This window comes from Orycteropus afer, unplaced genomic scaffold (genome assembly GCF_000298275.1).
Source record: "Orycteropus afer afer isolate SDZICR_OR568_19922 unplaced genomic scaffold, OryAfe1.0 scaffold00505, whole genome shotgun sequence".
Lineage (NCBI taxonomy): Eukaryota > Metazoa > Chordata > Mammalia > Tubulidentata > Orycteropodidae > Orycteropus > Orycteropus afer.
The window spans coordinates 566,217-587,195 of NW_006922092.1; the positions used below are offsets into that span (position 1 = coordinate 566,217).

A 20,979-nucleotide genomic window follows, 5' to 3' on the forward strand; every position below is an offset into this window, starting at 1 on the left:
CCAGCAAGTCCTTGGAAGGAAGGTTGGGCAATCTATTTCTGTAGTGATACTGCCTCGGAAACCCAAGGAGGGGTCACTATGAGTCAGAGATGACTGAACAGCACCTAAGAACAACAACAACAACATACATTTATTGAAGAAATGAAAGAATTCATGAATGATAGAATCCAAGTGCACAGCCCTCTAGATTTAGCCAGTTCAGGGGCAAATATATAGGAGATTCATCTTCTCTTTTCCTTTTTCCTCAATTCCTGATGAAGATAGCAAAATAAGGGTGGAAGTAGCCTTGGAAAAAAATCATAAAACATGAGTCTGAAGTCTCACAAATCTATGTTGAAAGGAAAGGCAGTGTGTGTTATCCTTGCTATTGATAAGAGATGATGGGGCATAGAATCTACAAGCTAGTACACACACACACACATGCATTTGCCTGAGGAGTGAGTGTATGTGTGTGTGTGAGAGAGAGAGAAAGAGAGAGACAGATAGACAGAGAGAGGATATTTCATATATGTGCCCTGAGGTTTTGTTTTATTTCCTCTTTCAGCACCAGGCTGATTGCTTATCTGGATTTGGTCCCTGATGCACACCAAATCTCACATACATGTGGCCAATTTCCAAGAACCTACCAATATCCTAGGGCACTTCTGACTACTGAATATTCAATTTTTTTCAACATCATGGTAGGGTTTGGGTAAGCCTTCAGCTGATGACTGCATTCCAAGTGAAAATTTAGAAGTTACGGTATTTAGAAAATTACAACATGGGAATGAGGTATTTATTCCTTTTAGTTTGTCTGTAAGGATACGTTATAATTAATAAAGTTCTTGACATGGCCCTGAAATTTTTGTCCAGAATGACTGATCTATACACACAATATTCCTAAAATGAAAATGTCTGCACATACTTAACTATTTTCAATCTTCACAAACATCTATGACTCCCATATACTGAAACTCAAAATTCAGGTAGGTGTCTGATAGAAGTATTGGAAACGTACTTGGATTAGGGAGTTATGCATCTAAAAATAATTATTTGTTGGTGCTTAGTTTTCTGATCTGTAGAGAAAAGGGATTGGATTACTGTTAGTTTGTTTACTGCATATTAGCTGCCTTATCTCTTTCACTGGTCATAGAAATTGTAGCCTAGCTCCTCGTTCTCTTTAAAACACAAGTGTATAATGTAGAAAACTTTCCAGATCTGAAACAGAGCTAGTGTTGGCAAACACCCTAAGATCCCTTCTGACTCTAAGAGTGAAAGATTATATGAATGACTAAGTATACAGTAAGATGATATTACAAAAAACGAAATAATGGCCAGTTATACAAAGGCCAGCTGAAGTACTTCACTAAAAAATTGCACTATAAGGAATTTGATCTTCATAAAACTAGCATTGATCTTCAATGCTAGTGAAACAATTAGATTTATTTCTCAAGAAGGGAAAAGGGAACAAAGGAGGGAAGGGAGGGAGGAAAGGAGGGAAAAGGGAGGAACAGGAGGAGGAAGGTAAGAAAGAAGTATGGAAGGGAGTGAGGGGTTCAGGAAGAAAAGGAAGGAAGGGACACAATAAGGAAATTAGATTAATTTTTTTTTCCTGTGAGAAAAAGGTTGATGATTAACAATTCTCATCAAATAAATTTTCTCTTTTCTACTATTAAAACATGCAAAGTAGAATCTGTTTTCTTTGTTTATCAAAAAAGACTTTGTTTATTACCTTCAAAGTCCACATCTCCCATTAATCTTGTCTTTCCTGTCATTGGGTCTTGGACATAGTTGATGCCCACATCAATCACAGCAGCGCCTTCTTTAATCATATCAGATGTAATTAACTTGGGAATACCTGAAAGTAAACCAAAGTTGTGAAACACTCTGTATAATACTTAAACTTTGACCTTGATTATAACAAAGGATTATGCAGGTAATGTTTTTGTTGTCAAGATTTTTTAAAAAATATAAAAATACAGTGTTTCTAAGGATGAGACCAATTGCATTTGATAATTTCTGATCAAGCAGAAAAAGAGAGACTATTAAAATAGCACATGAAGGTTTCTGTGGATGATATCCGACCAGGAATTGCCCTCTCAGAGACAGCTTATCTCACTTCTCCATACACGGATCCACCTTGAGCATGTATCCCATGTACTATAAAGAGCACAAAGAGATTGTGGACATGAAACAGGCTTCTGCTGAGGTGGAGTGGAGTGGCATGGAGTGAAAGCAACTTGGAAACTGGAGGCAAAATAAAGGAAGGAAGAGAAGGAGGAAGGAAGGAAGAGAAGGAGGAAGGAAGGAAGAAACAAAAAACCAAACCCACTGTCAATGAGTTGATTCAGACTCATAGCAATGCAACAGGACAGAGTAGAATTGCCCTACAGGTAAAAGGTTTCCAAGGCTGTAAATCTTTACAGAAGCAAACTGCCTCATCTTTCTCCTGTGGAGTGGCTTCTGGGTATGAATCACCAAACTTTTTGGTTGTTGTTGTTGTTGTTATGTGCCATTGAGTCGGACTCGACTCATAGCGACCCCTCCTTGGGTTTCCGAGGCAGTATCACTACGAAGTAGATTGCCCCATCTTCCTTCCGAGGAGTGGCTGGTGGATTTGAACCACCAGCCTTCTGGTTAGCAGTCAAGTGCCTTAGCCACTATGCTACCAGAAAATGTTTTGACCGCTATACCACCAGAGTTCCTTTAGGAAGAAAGAGGATGAAGGAAAGAGAAAAAAAAGGAAAAATGAGGATAATAATAATAATATGTACTCCTCAGGGTTGTGGTCAATTGTAAAGTGTCTCACATAGAGACAACTCAATCATAAACTTCTGTCTTGAGCTTTCTTATTATATTTGTATATGACACTGGAAGCTACCCTACCAATGCTTCATTCCGCTTTGCAAGGTAGCTCTACAGAGATCTTAGGAAGGGAAAGGGAACAAAGCCACAAAGGATCTGTTTCCTATAACTACTTTCAAGTAGTTTCCTATAACTACTTTCACATGTTTTTTTCCCCAAATGCAACAGTGCAGCTAACAATGGCTAATGCTTCCAGTTTTTGTTTTGTTTTAATGCTCAACAAATTACTCCTAAATTTAATGGCTTAAAACATTTTTTTTATTATGCTCATGGCTCTGTGAATTAACTCAAGGGGCTAGACTATATGGACTTTCTTGAGTTTTTCATGTAGCTAGAGACAGATAGTGGCCAAGGGTGGGTCATCTAAAGGCAAAACTAAGCTGGTTGTCCAAGATGGCTCCTACATGCCTGGAAATGAATGCTAGTGGTCAGCGAACAGCTCAGATAGGTGGAACTCAGCTAGGTTTGTTGACTGGAATACATAGCACAAAAGCAGGCCCTCCCCAAGTGGCTTGGCCTTCTCATATTCTGCCAGCTAGTTTCCTAAGGCACTTGACTGCTAACCAGAAGGCTGGCAGTTCAAACCCCCTAGCCACTCCTCGGAAGGAAGGTTGGGCAATCTACTTCCATAGTGTTACTGCCTTGGAAACCCAAGGAGGGGTCGCTGTGAGTCAGGTCCGACTCGCCAGCACATAACAACAACAGTTTCTAAGAGTGAGTGTTCCAAGAAAAGGAAGTAGAAGTTGACAGTCTCTGAAGGTCAAAGACTGGTATGCAATAACTTCTGACATATTTTATTGGTCAAACAGTAACAGAGTCCACCCAGATTTAAAAGAAAGGAACAGAGACTCCACTTCTCAATGGGAAGAGAATAAAAGCATCTGTGGCCATCTTTACCATGCCACAATGACCTTAGTGGGCAGCTGATAGGTAACTATCTGGTAAGTGATTTATTTAGTTTCATATTGTGTATTCCTTGCAAGACAAGGGCTACCTGTTGTGTTGTCAGAGGTTTTCTTTTACCTTTTAAACTATACATTTAAACATTCTAGATGGCTAAACTGCCACCTTGTGACATATGAATTTTAAGAGTTTAAAGGCTATAAAGAAATGATCATGGCCACAATAGCCATAGCTATCTGATAGGTTCCTCAGTCACATAATGATATAATGAAAGAAGTATCAGTGTTTGAGATTTATTTATTTTCCCTTACTTTCCTATCCTACCAAGACCAAACCAAACCCACCGCCATCAAGTCAATTCCAACTCATAGTGACCCCCAAAGGGTTTCCAAGGCTGTAAATTTTTACAGAAGCAGACTGCCTTATTTTTCTTCTGTGGAATGGTTGGTGTGCTTGAATCACCAACCTTTTCTCTAGTAGCCCAATGCCTTAACCACAGCACCATCATTCTGGTACATAATTTTCATTCTTCTTATTAGTTTCACCACAGACACAGAATATTGCTCTAAAGATATCTATAGAATCCCATTTCTTCTTGGCATTCAAAAAAAAAAAAAAAAGGGAGTATCCTTTTGTCGTTAAAATTAACTTGTAAGCATTTCCTATCTCATTAATTATTTGAAAGCTAAAAGTTATATAAAAGAATTTATTACATGTACCATAGTAAAGTATTCTTTCTGATACTGTTTCCAAGTAATGCAATAATGATTAGTTAATACAGAAATCTATACATAATTTCTTAATTGCAGCATCAAATTTGACAAAATTTTTCACCAAAGCTTTGTTAAGATGGAAAAATATGGCCTGGATAAAAATGCCTACCTACTGATAGAATTATATCTGGTTAAAAAACACATTGTAAATATATTGTTCAAAGCATCTGTAAAAAGGTCTATTGTAGGCTTCCATGAAAAGTATTTGGTTGTGTCATTTTCCCAATTTTTATAAACAGCTTAGAAGAATACATTTGCATTGAGTTTGTTATCTTATCTTTGCCCTCCACGAGGTCTACTTTCCACCATTCTCTGCCCTATTTATGCCATAGGTAGGGCTTCCTATCTTTCTTGGAACCCTGTCATGGCCGTAAGAACAAGCGCAAGCTAGCCTACTGGAATATTCAAGGCCTGTGTAGGAGAACCGAATCATTCCAGCCATCATAGATGAGTCAGCCCCCAGTCACCTCACCAGCTATTGGCAGATGCTTGAGTAAGTCCAATCAAGATCCGCAGAGACAAGCCAAGTCACCATAACTACCAGCTGATCCATAGACTCATGAGAATTTTTTTTTTCAAGTTGTTGTTAGGTGTCATTGTCTGCGACTCATAGTGACCCTATGCACAGCAGAATGAAACATTGCCCAGTCCTGCACCAGCTCCACTATCCTTGCTATACTTGAGTCCACTGCTGCAGCCACTGTGTCAATCCATCTTGTTGAGGGCCTTCCCCTCTTTCATCGACCCTCCATCTTACCAAGCATGACATCCTTCCACAGATCCCTTCTGATAACATGACCAAAGTAGGTGAGACGAAGTCTGGCCATTCTCATTTCCAAGGAATATTCCGGCTGCACTTCCTCCAGGACAGATTTGTTAGTTCTTTTAGCAGTCCATGGTACTTTTAGCATTCTTCTCCAACACAACTCAAAAGTATCAACTCTTCTTTGGTCTTCCTTATTCATTGTCCAGCTCTCACAGGCACATGAAGCGATTGAAAATACCATAGCTTGGGTCAGGCGCACTTTAGTCCTCAAGAAGACATCTTTGCTCTTCAGCACTTGAAAGAGGTCCTATGCAGCTGATGTGCCCAGTGCTATACATCATCAGATGTCCTGACTGCTACTTTCATTGGCATCGATTGTAGAACCAAGCAATGTGAAGTCTCTGACAACTTCAATCTTTTCTCCATTTATCGTGAATGCTGATCATAGGTCCAGTTGTGAGGATTTTTTTTTCTTTATATTGAGATGTAATCCATACTGCACACTGTATTCTTCAATCTTTATTAATAAGTGCCTCAAGTCATCCTCACTTTCAGCAAGCAAAGTTGTGTCACCAGGATATCGCATGTTATTAATGATTCTTCCTCCAATCCTGATGCTACGTTCTTCTTCATATAGTCCAGCTTCTCAGATTACCTGCTCAGCATACAGATTAAACAAGCATGGTAAAAGGATACAGCCCTGACGTACTCCCTTCTTGATTTTAAACCATGCAGTGTCCCCTTGTTCATATCAAATGACAGCCTCCTGGTCTATGTACAGGTTTCTCATGAGTACAATTAAGTGTTCTGGAATTCCTATTCTTCTCAATGTTATCCATAATTTGTTATAATTCACACAATCAAATGCTTTTGCATAGTCAATAAAACATAAGTAAACATCTTTCTGGTATTCTTTCTTTTCAGCCAGGATCCATCTGACATCAGCAATGATATCCCTCATTCCATGTCCTCTTCTGAATCCAGCTCACATTTTTGGAAGCTCTGTCAATATACTGCTGCAACCGTTTTTCAATTATCTTCAGTAAGATTTTACTTGCGTGTGATATTAATGATATTGTTCAATAATTTCCACAATCCATGGGATCACCCTTCTTTGGAATGGGTACAAATACGGATCTCTTCCAGTCAGTTGGCTAAGTAGTTGTCTTCCAAATCTTTTGGCATAGCCAAGTGAGTGCATCCAGCGGGGCATCCATTTGCTGAAACATCTCAATGGGTATTCTGTCAATCTTGAAGCCTTGTTCTTCACCAATTCCTTCAGTGCAGCTTTGAAGTACCATTGGTTCTTCATCATATGCCACCTTCTGAAATGGATGAAGACTGACCAGGTCTTTTTGGTATAGTGACTCTGTGTATTCCTTCCATCTTCTTTTGATGTTTCCTGCATCATTCAATATTTTGCCCATAGAATCTTTCAATATTATAACGCGAGGCTTAATTTTTTTCCTTAGTTGTTTCAGCTTGAGAAATGCTGATCGTGTTATTCCATTTTGTTTTTCTAACTCTAAGTCTTTGCACATTTCATTATAATAATTGACTTTGTCTTCTCGAGCTCCTCTTTGAAATCTTGAATTCAACTCTTTTATCTTGTCATTTCTTCCATGTGCTTTAGCTACTCTCCATTCCAGGGCATGTTTCAGAGGCTCTTCTGACATCCCTTTTGGTCTTTTCTTCTTTTCTTGTCTTTTTAATGACCTCTTGCTTTCCTCAAGGATGATGTTCTTGATGTCATTCCCTAATTCCTCTGGTTTTTGGTCACTGGTGTTCAGTGCATCAAATCTACTCTTTAGATGGTCTCTAAATACAGGAGAGATATAATCAAGGTCATATTTTGGCTCTTGTGAAATCTTTTAATTGTCTTCAGCTTCAACATGAAATTGCATATAAGCAGTTGCCAGTCTGTTCCACAATCAGCTCCTGGCCTTGTTTTGGCTGAAGATACTGAGCTTCTCCATCACCTCTTGCCACAGATATAGTCAATCTGATTCTTGTGTACTCCATCTGGTTAATCTGACATGTATAACTGCCATTTGTGTTGTTGAAAAAAGGCATTTTCAATGGATAAGTCATTGGTCTTGCTAAATTCTATCATGCATTCTCCAGCATTATTTCTATCACCAAGGCCATATTTTCCAGCTACTGGTGATTCTTCTTTGTTTTCAACTTTTGCATCGCAATCACCAGTGATAATCAATACATCTTGATTCCGTGTTTGGTCACTTTCATACTGCATAAATTCATATAAATCTTCAACTTCCTCATGTTTGGCTTTGGTGGTTGGTGTGTAAACTTGAATAATAGTTGTATTAACTGGTTTTCCTTGTAGGCATATGGATATTACCCTATTACTGACAGCATTATACTTCAAAATAGATGTGGAAATATTCTTTGTGATGATGAATGGCACATCATTCCTCTTTGTCATTCTTGGCATAGTTGAGCATATGGTTGTCTGATTCATAATGGCCAAAAACAGTCCACTTTAGCTCACTGATGCCTAGAATATTGATCTTTATGCATTTCATTTCATTTTTGACAACTTCCAATTTTCCTAGATTCATACTTTGTGCATTCCACGTTCCAATTATTAATAGATGTTTGCAGCTGTTTTTTTTTTTTCCCTCATTTTGAGTCATGCCACATTAGCAAATGAAGGTTCCAAAAGCTTTACTCTATCCACTTCATTAAGGTTGGCTCTACTCCGAGGAGGTAGCTCTTCCCCAGCTGTATCTTGAGTGCCTTCTGACGTGAGGGGCTCAACTTCTGGCACTATATTGGACAATGTTACAGGGTATTCATAAAGTTTTCCAGTAATATATCAGACAGTGTTTCACTGCTATTCATAAGGTTTTCACCGGCCAATTCTTAGAGAAGTGGGTGGCCTCTTCCTTCTTCCGAGTGTGTCTTAGTCTGGAAGTTCTGCTGAAACCTGTCCACCATGGGTAACCCCGCTGGCATTCGAAACACCAATGATATATAGCTTTCAGCCTCATAGCTACATGCAAGACACCACAGTAGGACAAACTGACAGACAAGTTTGTCTCCCTTAGCTGTTCCAAAACTCTCCACTCACTCCCTGGTTTCCCTCAGCTGTTCAAACCCTTGCTCTCACTTCCTGGTCTCCCTCAGCTGCTCCTAACCACCGCCTGCCCCACTTCCTGGTCTGTCTCCTTCCTCAAGCTGCTCCAAACCACACAGCCAGGGTCCCCGGACAGTTTCCTGGTCTGCCTGTCTCCTCGCATTGCCATCAAGTCAATTCTGACCCATAATGACACTATAGGACAGAATAGAACTGCCCCATGGGGTTTCCAATGCTGTGAATCTTTACAGAAGTGTAATGGTACATCTTTCTCTTGATGGTGGGTTCAAATCATCTACCATTTGGTTAGCAGACCAGCATTTAACCACTGTGCTACCAGGGGTCTTCATATATTTAGATAGATATAGATATAGATGTTGTTGTTATGTGACATCGAGTCATCTCCGACTCATAGCGACCCCTCCTTGGGTTTCTGAAGCAGTATCACTATGGAAGTAGATTGCCCAACCTTCCTTCTGAGGAGTAGCTGGTGGGTTTGAACTGCCAACCTTCTGGTTAGCAGTCAAGCATCTTAGGCACTATGCCACCAGAGCTCCCCATAGATATAGATATACATATACATATAGATAGGCATAGATATATAGATATAGATATAGATGATATAAATGTAGAGAGATAGAGATAGATACGTAGATATAGATATAGATATAGATATTGATGGGAGCTCTGGTAGCATAGTGCCTAAGGCCCTTGACTGGTAACCAGAAGGCTGGCAGTTCAAACCCACCAGCCACTGCTTGGAAGGAAGGCTGGACAATCTACTTCCACAGTAATACTGCCTTGGAAACCCATGGAGGGGTCGCTATAAGTTGGGTCCGACTCGATGGCACATAACAACAACATTGATATAGATATATAGAAATATAGATAGATATCTATCTATGTATCTTTTTGTTGACGTTAAAAATCCACATTGATTTCAAATGGAAATTTCCTATGGGTTTTAAATATTTTTGCTACAATAATTCCTTCTTTACTTCTTATATAATTTGAAGCCTCAAGCATTATGTATGAGAACTGAAACCATCCACATCCATATAACTTACTGTCTACATTAACATGACTTTACTATTCCACTATCTTTGTCCACATGATTTTTTTTTTTTTTCATTCCAGGAAGCACTTGTTCAGAAAAATAAAAGTTACAAATAATTTTATTGTCTCAGGAACTTATTGAAAACTCATTTTAATGAACATCAAACATTTTCAGTTTTCAGTAGATAGTTTCAAATGACTGTTTATTCTCCAAGACGCTTAGACATTCTTGCTTCATGCACCAATTCTAAATTATCCATCATAATCTTTATCAAATCCTAATCAAGCTCCCTGTGGTACAACTGGGAGCTCTGATGGCATAGTGCTTAAGGAATTTGACTGCTAACCAGAAGGTTGGCAGTTCAAACCCACCAGCTGCTCCTCAGAAGGAAGGTTGGGCAATCCACTTCTGTAGTGATACCACCTCAGAAACCCAAGGAGGAGTCGCTTTGAGTAGGATCGACTCCATGGCAGTGGGGGGGTGGGTGTTACAATTAATTACTTGGGGTGGCTCTAATAGCCATAGGCTTTGTGATTCACACCAGATTACTGGGTGGAACTATGCAAATGTAAGGTGCTTATGGCCCACCAAGGGGATTGGATAGCTTGTTAGTAATGTAAATAAGGTACATAGGACTCTTGTGGGGGTGGGACTGTACAAATAAGGTATATGGAACTGTAATGTGGGAATTGGTTAGTTTTATCATTCTGCTAGGCTTAAAATGAGCTCTTCCAAAGGCAGAAGGGGGGATCTCACTGCCATCAAGAGAGAAGAGTCAGAGGTGGAGTAGATTGCCTTCTTGGACCCAAGATCCCTTGGCAGAGAGATGGCAGAGACGACTGGCTAAGAACAAAAGTGACACTTTCAACTGACCACTCCTAGGCTATATCGGATTTGCCTCAATCTAATCCTAAACCCATTCACCCTCTGAAATGGGCTCCTGCTTCTTATATGTATTCAAAGTGTAATTCATATTCTTAAACATATTTTTCTAAATGGCTTAATTTCATCAAGGATAATTTAAACTTGTAACAGCCATTTTTTAGATGACTTTAGATCAACTGTTCATATTAGGTAAAATATTCATTTAAGAGGTACCTTAGATTATAAAGGAATAACATTCCAAAGATCCAGTGGTTTGCATTTTTAATTGGTAAGAGGCAGCATACAAAGGTATTCAGAATCCCAAATTACAAATTATTCCCTTAAAAGAATCATTGACAGAGCAAAAAAAAAAAAAAAGAGTGGAAAACAATATAATCTCTTTAGGTTCCTCCAAATGACAAATACATACTGTAGCTTTTATCTTATTATTCCTCTTCCCTCAGCCTATGTTTCTCCATTTCCCTTTAGCTGTTCCCTTTTCCTTCTGGCTGGTCAGAAACCCCCAAAGGCAATCCCTCATAAAGTTAAACTCCTCAGAACAGAGAAAACCTTCTTACTGTTGGTTTTATGACCAAAGCTCATGCTAAGCCATTGTTAAAAATTTTCTGAAGTGTACACAAAATAGATTTTTAAGAAGAATTAAAAATAGTTATAGGAACATACAATCCAAGGTTCTCAGATTTCTATCAATTAGCTCAATATTCAGATCCACACTGGCTCCAAAGGCAGAATTAGAAGACCTCAAGTTGGATAAGAAATCAGAGGGGTTTAGACAAGCTCCAGATATTGGGCAAGGAAGCTATATCTAAAATCACTCCTGTCAACATATATGGGACTCTGATTCAGTGTACAACAAAGTGTACAACAAATAATAAACAAAGAAAGGATCAACCCACTGGGGAATTCAGAGATAGGCTCTTTAATACTTTGTAGACAACATTCAGAAGTAAATTCCAATGCAGATGTGACCACAACTCTCTGCTCACTTTTTGTGAATGACCTTAAGCCAGAGAGAGAGGATTTAATATGCAAGAAACACTAAAAATGGGAAACAATCCTATTGTTACACCCCCAGAACCTTGCTGAACATTTTAAAAGAGTTTCATAACAACAATAACCCACTGCCATCCAGTCAATTCTGACCATAGGGGCCCCCATTGGGTTTCCGAGGTGGTAAATCCTTATGGAAGTAGATTGTCCCATCTTCCTTCCACGGAGTGGCTTGTGGGTTTGAACTGCCAACCGTCTGGTTAGCAGTCAAATGTCAAATGCCTTAGGCACTGCACCACGAGAGCTCCTAATAATAACAATAGAAGAATAAATGTATTGTCTTATCAATAGAACAACTAGTTGCTCCCACACACCATTAAACATGAAGAGAGAATGGAATGTCTTAATAAAAACATTGGTATATACTATAAACAGCAAGAACATTGGTCAAAAAAAAGGAGTAATTTAAGGGCTCAATTTCTCACGTTAGCCTACACATAATGGGCTCATAGCTAATTTGGACATTTACTTATTAGTTAGTACCTTTGTGTCTAAAACAAGCCCAAACTAAAGATCTCAAAGAAATGCCAGAGTGTTCATGGGGACAATTTTTATTGCTATATTATCAGGACTACAGAGGCTGAATCATCAAGGCTCCAACTGACCTCTAAGACAAAAGCCAATTGAGAAGAGATTAGCTTTTAAAACATATATCTTCCTTTTCAAAAATTCCAGTGGGTGACTCATTCAGGACCTTAGGGTCATAAATAGACTATTCCTTCCCTGCTTCCCTGTACTTGTTTCGAGGTGCTGTCAAGTCAGTTCCAACTCATTAAATACAACAGAATGAAACACTACTCCATCCTGTGCTATTCACACAATTGTTGTCATGTTTGAGCACATTGTTGCAGCCACCGTGTCATTCCATTTCATGGAGGGGCTTCCTCTCTTTTGCTCACCCTCCTCTTTACAAAGCATGATACTCTGTAGGAGCAAATTCAAATTATATTTTATCTTTGGTGCCACATCAGGTTACATACCAAGAAAACCAAACTCACTGACGTTGAGTTGCATCCGACTCATAGCGACCCCTCCTTGGGTTTCCAAAGAGGTATCACTACAGAAGTAGATTGACCAACCTTCCTTCCAAGGAGGGGCTGGTGGGTTTGAACTGCCAGGCTTCTGGTTAGCAGTCAAATGCCTTAGCCACTACACTATCAGAGTTCCCATCAGGTTATATATTTTATAGTTTTATCTTTGTATTGTATATTCTTAATCTTACATCTTATATCTGTACTTTGTTCTCTTTAGTTCCTGCAGACCAAAATGAATAATACCCATTTGTCTTCTGGATATCAGCATTACCTGGGCTGTTGTGCCCTAGGAGTTTACTAAGGCACCCTCATACTCTTCACAAGTCTTCAATCAGGGCCTTAAGGATCTGAATTTCTCTGTAATTCTACTCTTATTATGCAAATGAGAATTTGGGATGAACATATACTTCAGAAGACGTGCACCAGATTCTGAATTTGAAGTCTGTTAACAGTTTACAGTACTTTCATGTTATGTTGGTCCATCAGCAGATGAATTTCTCAAGTATGCAAAGAATAAGAAACCTGACAAGTGAAATAAACCAGATGTTATATTTTACAGAAACATCACTGTTACAAACTTCTAATCTGGTAGTACTTTTTGAAACTCATACTCATTGTCCAGGTTTCCCATAAAGCATCAACTCTAAATTCTGAGCCATTCTGTAACATCTGGAATTGAATTGTTACATAGTTATGTCATTGTTAAAAAAAAAAATCCATGTTACAAATATAATTTGTAAATTACGTTTAGTAATATACTAAAGCTCAAGGCAGGTTTATGGTGATAGGCATGTTGTTTTTTCCCACAAACCAATTAATCTATTTATGAATTTATTGCTGGCAGAAAAAAATATCTGTTAATGTACACTTCTAAAAGTATTTGGGATAAGTATTTTAGAGTAAAATATTCTCATCAGGAAAGTTAGTGAGATTTCTGATTCATCTAAGATTTCTCTGCTGTGGGTGGAAATATCTTTGACAGATAAGCAGACTAACGAAAAGATGATCTATTAAGAATAATGAGGGTGACGAATAAGGGTTACTTCTTTCCTATTAAAGCAAAAACAACAACAAAGTCACTGCCATTGAGTAGATTCCGACTCACAGTGACCCCCACTGGGTTCCTAAGGCTGTAAATCTTTATATAGAAGCAGACTGCCTCATCTTTCTTCTGGGGAGTGGTTGGTGGGATTGAACCATGGACCTTTTGGTTAGCTGCCAAATGCCTTAACCATTACACCACCAGAGCTCTAGTGGTATAGTGGTTAAGGCATTTAACTGTTAACCAAAATGTCAGTGGTTCGAACCCACCAGCTGATCTGCAGAAGAAGGATGAAACAGTCTGCTTCTGTATAGATTTACAGCCTTGGAAACCCAACAGAGAGGTTGCTATGAGTCGGAATCGATTTGATGTCAATAAGTCTTTCTTTTAGGTGATTGCAAATCAATTGTTTTGTGATTCTTACATGGAAATATGAACTAAATCATCAGCATTGTCATAGCAAAACATGCTGAACACAAATAACAATTTCTAAATTATACCAATCTATAAAATAGACAGGGCTTTATCCTACACCTAAGAAGCTAAGTTTTGCTTAACATGAAGTTATAACCCTTACTCCTTGAGAAAAAAGAAAGAACCAAATCAAACTCAGTGACACTGAATTGATTCCAACCCTCACTGGGTTTCCAAGGCTGTAAATCTTTACAGAAGCAGACTACTTCACCTTCTGTGGTGCAGCTGGTGGGTTCAAATCAATGGCATTTTGGTTAGCAGTCAAATGCCATTACACCACCAGAGCTCCTTATCCCTTGAGCAAGTATGAAGATAGATCCTTATCCTCATCAGTGAGAGCCCCAATTGGATATTTTCAAATGTCCACTTGACAATTCCAGAATTCAATTCACATAAATTAAAAAAGAAAAAAAAAAATCCCTTCTCTATAGGTCCTCCTATCACAGTCATCTTTAAGTCTCAATGAAATGGCTCAATCAAGGCATTCTGATAAAAGGAAGGACAGTATTTATATATCATTTTAATTAGTACAGTTCAAAGAGCTGTGCAAACATTATCTAATTAAACTTTACAACAATTCAGTGAAGCAAGAGAAGGTTTACCCATTATCCTCATTCACAAAAGAGGATTTTTGAGGTTCTGAGAGGCTAAATGATTTCTCAGTTTCACAACGATGAGTCAGAGGTGAGGCTGTAAACAAAACCAGAACTCTTGTTCAGATATAAAAGTCACACCATGGAAATGCTTATTCAGGAGGAACACTCCTTTAGGTGGAAGTTGTCTTACCTAAATAACAAGAGTCATTCTCTAGATCACAAAAACTTTGCTTAGTATTCTTTGCTTCAGAGATATTCCTACCATTCCCAAATGAATCCTAGCTCAATATGCCTATATTAGTAGGAAGAGTACTTCAGGGTCTTCCCACAAGGGACCATGTTATTTCTAAAACTCTCAGGAAATACTTACAAACTATTGAGTCAGCAGTAATCACCACAGAGCGTATCCTGTTCTATTTTTAATTTTGTTTCTTTGATTTCTATCTGATGCCTTTATGGCTACGATGTCTGTAATGAGAATTCCATGCCAAGTACACTCACTGGGTGCTCCCAAAACTTCTGATCTTTTGGGTTCCAGAATAGTACTTGGCTCCTTACAGAGATGAGGGCCATGGGGCCCTGCTTTGTGCCACATTTGATCACCTAGAGATCTGGAATCTCTTTGTCCTCAGAAATTCATAGGGTCACTCTTGAGTAGTTCCATAAACTTCTGCCATGAATCCTTTTTCTGCAAAGCCTAAAGGACATGTGGTGGCCAGATATACAATTTTCTTCTTTCTTCTCCTTGCATAGACCAAACCTTGTTCCCTACAAATAAACACAGGTGCATTTGGGGTATAGTATAGAGGTTGGGCAGGAGCTCTGGTAGCATAGTGCCTAAGACACTTGACTGCTAATCAGAAGGTTGGCGGTTCAAACCCACCGGCCACTCCTCGGAAGGAAGGCTGGGTGATCTAATTCCATACTGATACCACCTCAGAAACCCAAGGAGGGGTCGCTATGAGTAGAGTCCGATTGGATGGTACATAACAACAACAACATAGAAGTCGGGAAAATGGATTAGACTAGTGTCTGTAATGCCAGCAGCCATGTTATACATAAAGTGTTAAGGCTCAACAGAATGTGTTTAAAATATTTCTATTTAAAGAACCATTTATTTAAAGGAAAAAATATTTATGAAGCTCAGTATATAAAAATGATCAAAACAAGGAAAGCTATAAAACAGACAATCCCTAACAAAGGACATATTTGAGTTACAACCAACCACACTTAAAGGCTCTCTGGTTTTTTGCAGATGTTCAATGTTATGATTTACTGTTCAAAACACTGCCATATTACAGTCTTTAAACAATCCAAACCAAACTCACTGCCGTTGAATCAGATCCTACCCATAGCGATCACCCTTGGGTTTCTGAGGCAGTGTCACTACGGAAGTAGATTGCCCAACCTTCCTTCCGAGGAGTGGCTGGCGGGTATGAACTGCCAACCTTCTGGTTAGCAGTCATATGCCTTAGGCTAATGAAACTAGAAAGAAAAAAAAAAAAAAAAAAAAAGGAGGTAATTGCCTAATGTCAAAAACAACTTATGATGAAGTTATTCGAACAGAATCCTGTCCTAAACGGGATTATCTGTAGTTGAAAAGTGAGGGAGGAGTTAGGGAAGCTATGTTGTTGTTGTTATGTGTCGTCGAGTTGGACCTGACTCATAGTGACCCCTCCTTGGGTTGCCGAGGCAGTATCACTATGGAAGTAGATTGCTCAACCTTCCTTCTGAGGAATGGCTGGTGGGCTTGAACCACCAGGCTTCTGGTTAGCAGTCAAGTGCTTTAGGCACTATGCTACCAGAGCTCCTAGGGGAGCTATGCAACCAGCCAAATGCTCCTTAGAGCCGAGTTTGAAATCTAATGAGTCCAAAGCTTTTGTGTTAAAGATGTAACTTCTAAAGGTTAGAAAGTCTAAATAATCCATATAATGAAGCCTGATAATATTTAGGAAACACTAACTTTTTTTTTTTCTTTTGTTAAATACTTGGTATTTTGTTTCTATCTAAGTCTTAGACCTTCTCCTCCTCCATTCCCTTTAAGCATTCAAACTGCAGCCAAGCCATTTCTGTGTTCATTGACTCAGAGATCAAAGGGAAGCAAAGAAGAAATGACTATCCCTGGCTTCTGGATTTCAAAAGCCTAGGACTTTGAAAGGACAGAAGGGATTCAAACTAGAAAACGGGAGAGTTGAGCAGGAAAAAAGAAGATAGTTGGAGAAGTGGTGAGAGCTTAGATTTAAGAGGTTCTCAGGAGGAATTTACCAGTCAGTTTGCTCTGGGCTGTATCTTAGTGATTTGGCAAAAATATTTTTGAGATATCAAAAAATGAATTAAATAAAAACTCTTTTCCATATAGACTGTGTAGAAGTTGGAAACGTGACATGGACCCAAATAACTAAATGGATGTAAAGAGGGTCTATAAAGATCCCTTAGACATTTTCTTAGCATTTCCTGTATAACCAAGAGTGACATGGAAGTGGCAAAGAGATACAGTCATTGGACATAAGAGGGCACATGGATAGATTATTGGCCAAGGACTGGATGAGATGATGGATATTTCACTGGATGCCAGTTTAGAAACATAATAAACCAATTGTCAAGCTAGTCTCAACTCATGGCAACTGAATGTGTGTCAGAGTAGAACAGTGCTCCATAAGGTTTTCAATGGTCATGACCTTTTAGATGTAGATCATCAAGTCTTTCTTTTGAAGCAGCTCTTATTGGATTCAAACTGTCAATCTTTATATTTAGGAAACATAAGAACTAAATGTTTCCTTCATGTGTTGATGCTCACATGGAAACTAAGGGAAGATGGAAGCAAAGTACAAATAGTTTTCAAACATATTAATGAAATGGTCACTAAAGATTATGGGGGGTTGCACACAAGATAAGATAGATGGTTCTGGATAATTGGTCACTAAATAAGTGTAATATTTTTGGAAATAAATCAGATCTACAAATATTATATTAAACTAAACCAAAGCCAAACTCACTGCCATTGAGCAGTTTCCAACTCTTAGCCACCTCCATTGTGTTTCTGAGGGTGTAAATCTTTATGGAAGTAGATCGCCCCGTCTTTCTTCCATGGAGCAGCTGGTGGGTTTAGAACTGCTGACCTTCTGGATAGCAGTCAAGTGCCTTATCTACCATGTCATCAGAGCTCCTTAATAGTATATTATGAAGCATATGTTAGAAACAGACAGTAAGGCAAAGCTGCATTGTTACTTTGTTTTTTTCCTTTAACATGAAAGTGCTTGTTGGTTTTTTTGCTCTTCTAAATTATTTTAAACATGTTAAAGTGATACTGCCTCGGAAACCCAAGGAGGGGTCGCTATGAGTTGGGGCCGACTCGACGGCAAACAACAACAACAACAACAAAGTCCACTATTTTTGCTTGATAATATAGTATTGGACTTTAACATATGCTTCATAATATAGTATTAAGGAGCTCTGATGACATAGCATAATGGTACCTCCTGTAATGGTTGTGTGTCGACCAGCCATTTTTGGTACAGTGATTCTCTGTAGTCCTTCCATCTTCTTTTGAAGCCTTCTGCATAGATCAATACATTCCCCACAGATCCTTCAATATTGCAACTTGAGGCTTGAATTTTTTCTTCAGTTCTTTCAGCTTGAAAAATGCTGAATGTGTTCTCCTCTTTTGATTTTCTGACTCAAGATCTTTGCACAATTCATTATACTTTGACTTTGTCTTCTTGAGGTGCCTTTTGAAATCTTCTCTTCAGCTCTTTTACTTCATCTTTTCTTCCATTCCCTTAACCTACTCTCCTTTCAAAAGTAGGTATCAGAGTCTCTTCTGACATCCAATTTGCTGTTTTCTTTATTTCCTGTGTTTTTAATGACCTTTTGCTTTCTCCATGTATGATGTCCTTGATGTTATCCCTCAGCTTGTATGGTCTTTGGTCACTGGTGTTCAATGTGTCAAATTTATTCTTCATATGGTCTCTAAATTCAGATGGGGTATACTCAAGGTTGTATTTTGGCTTTCCTGGAATTCGTTTAATTTTCTTCAGCTTCAACTAGAACTTGAGTAGGAGCAAATGCTGTTCTTTCAAGTCTGCCCCTGGCCTTGTTCTGACTGATGAGAGTGAGTTTCTCCATTGTCTTTTTCCACATATATAGTCAATTTGATTCCTGTGTATTCCCTCAGGCGAGGTCCACATGTACCATTTATGTTGTTGAAAATAGTATTTGCAATGATTAAGTCATTGGTCTTACAAAATTCTATCATGTGATCTCCAGTGTCATGTCTATCACCAAGGCCAAATTTTCCAACTACCAGTGATTCTTCTTTGTTTCCAACTTTTGCATTCCAATCACCAGTAATTAGAAATGGACCTCGATTTCATGTTTGGTCATTTCAGACTGCAGAACTTAATAAAAATCTTCAATTTCTTCATCTTTGCCTTTAGTGGTTAGTAAGTATATTTGAATAATAGGCATCACATGGAGATCTTCAAGGAACACAGGGAAGAAAGAATTTTCTCCTAGAGCAGACAGTGCAATAACTTTCCACTAGAGATGGTTTTCTGAATTTGGACTTCTAGTGTCCTAAACTGAGAAAATAAATTTATGTTCATTAATACTACCTCATTGTACTAAGAAACTAAGGCATGTGTTAATATAGCACATTATATGTTATATGATACAGTATTTTTCAAACTGTGAGTTGAGACCCATTAATTGAATTAAAAAAAAAAAAAAAAGGTGGCCACCAGCATATTTTAAAAAAGAAATAGCATAGCATATTGTTGTTGTTTTTTAGGTGCCATTGAGTCAACTCCAATTCCCAGCAACCCTCGGTAAAACAAAACAAAACACTGCCCAGTTACGTCCCATCCTCACAATCCTTGTTATACTCTAGCCCATAGTTGCAGCTACTGTGTCAATCCATCTCATCGCATGTCTTTCCCTTTTGCACTAACCCTCTACTTTACCAAGCATGATATCCTTCTGCAGGTAATGGTCTCTTCAAACCACATGACCAAAGTTTGGGAGACAAAGTCTGTCCATTCTCACTTTCAAGGAGCATTCTGGCTGCACTTCCTCCAGCAGTCAAGAAACCAGATGTCATATTGCACTGGGTAAATCAGCTGCAAAAGAGCTCTTTAAAGTGCTGAAGAGCAAAAATATCACTTTGAAGACTAAGGTACACCAAACCGAAGCCATGGTATTTTCAATTGCCTCATATGCATGTGAAAGCTGGACAATGAATAAGGAAGATCGAAAAGTTGATGCTTTTGAGTTGTGGTGTTGGTGAAGAATACTGAAACTACCATGGACTGACAGAAGAACAAAAAATACAACTGGAAAAAATGGAGCCAGAATGCTCCTTGGAAGCGAAAATGGCCAGACTTAGTCTCACCTATTTGGTCATGTTGTCAGAAGGGATATTCCCTGGAGAAAGAACTATCATGATTGGTAAAAGAGAAGGTTAGGGAAAAGGAGAAGCCCCTCAACAAGAAGGATTGACATAGTGGCTGCAATAATGGGCTCAAGTATGGTAAAGATTGTGAGGACAGCACAGGACGGGTCAGTGTTTCATTTTGCTGTACACAGCAGGATCTAGGTAAAGGGAGAGAGACAGGCTTCATCCCAGAGGCAGGAAAGGAAAGGGAATGCCAGGGATGACAAAAGCTTCAGGATCCAGGAAAGGGGAGGGAGATAAGCCCCACACCAGAGGTAGGAAAGGGAAGGGAATGCTGGGGATGACAAAGTGGTAGGATCCTTGTAAGGGGAGGGCACAGAGATTTTGAACACCTAAAGGAGATTAACTTGTCTGCCAGTTTGTCATACTGTGGTGGTTTGCATGTTGCTGTGAAGCCTGAGGCTGTCCCACCAGTGTTTCAAACACTAGCAGGTTTATACAGGTACACAGCTTTCAACACAGCTACAGACTAGACAGACTAGGAAGAAGGAAAAGGTCATCCACTTCTCAAAGAATTGGTCAGGGAAAACCTTATGAATAGCAGAGAAACACTGTGTGATACATTACTGGGCAACTTTATGAATGACCCGGAAACACCAACTGATACAGTGAAGGTAGAAGAGCCCCTTAGGTTGGAAGACACTCAAAATATGACTGGGAAAGAGCTGCCTCATTGGAGTAGAACCAACCATAATCATATGGATAAAGTAAAGCTTTTAGGACCTCCAACTGCTGACATGGCATGACTCAAATTGAGGAGAAACAGCTGAAAACTTTCATTAATAATCAGAACATGGAATGTACGAAGTATGAATCTAGGAAAATTGGAAGTTGTCAAAAATGAAATGGAACACACAAAGATTGACATCCTAGGCATTAGTGAGCTGAAATGGACTGATTTTGGCCATTTTGAATCAGACAACCATATGATCTACTATGCCATGAATGAAAATTTGAAGAGGAATGGCGTGGCATTTATTATCGCAAAAGATGTTTCAGATCT

At 38.8% G+C, this 20,979-nt stretch overlaps 1 protein-coding gene across 1 annotated transcript in view; it reads right to left on the reverse strand.

Annotated features, from left to right (window-relative positions):
* MTHFD2L (methylenetetrahydrofolate dehydrogenase (NADP+ dependent) 2 like) overlaps positions 1 to 20,979 on the reverse strand; it is a 266,611-nt gene that overhangs the window by 55,577 nt on the left and 190,055 nt on the right. The window contains exon 6 of the mRNA XM_007955481.1: positions 1,712 to 1,837. Coding sequence (XP_007953672.1) covers positions 1,712 to 1,837 — 126 coding nt within the window. The remainder of the gene's footprint in view (positions 1 to 1,711; positions 1,838 to 20,979) is intronic.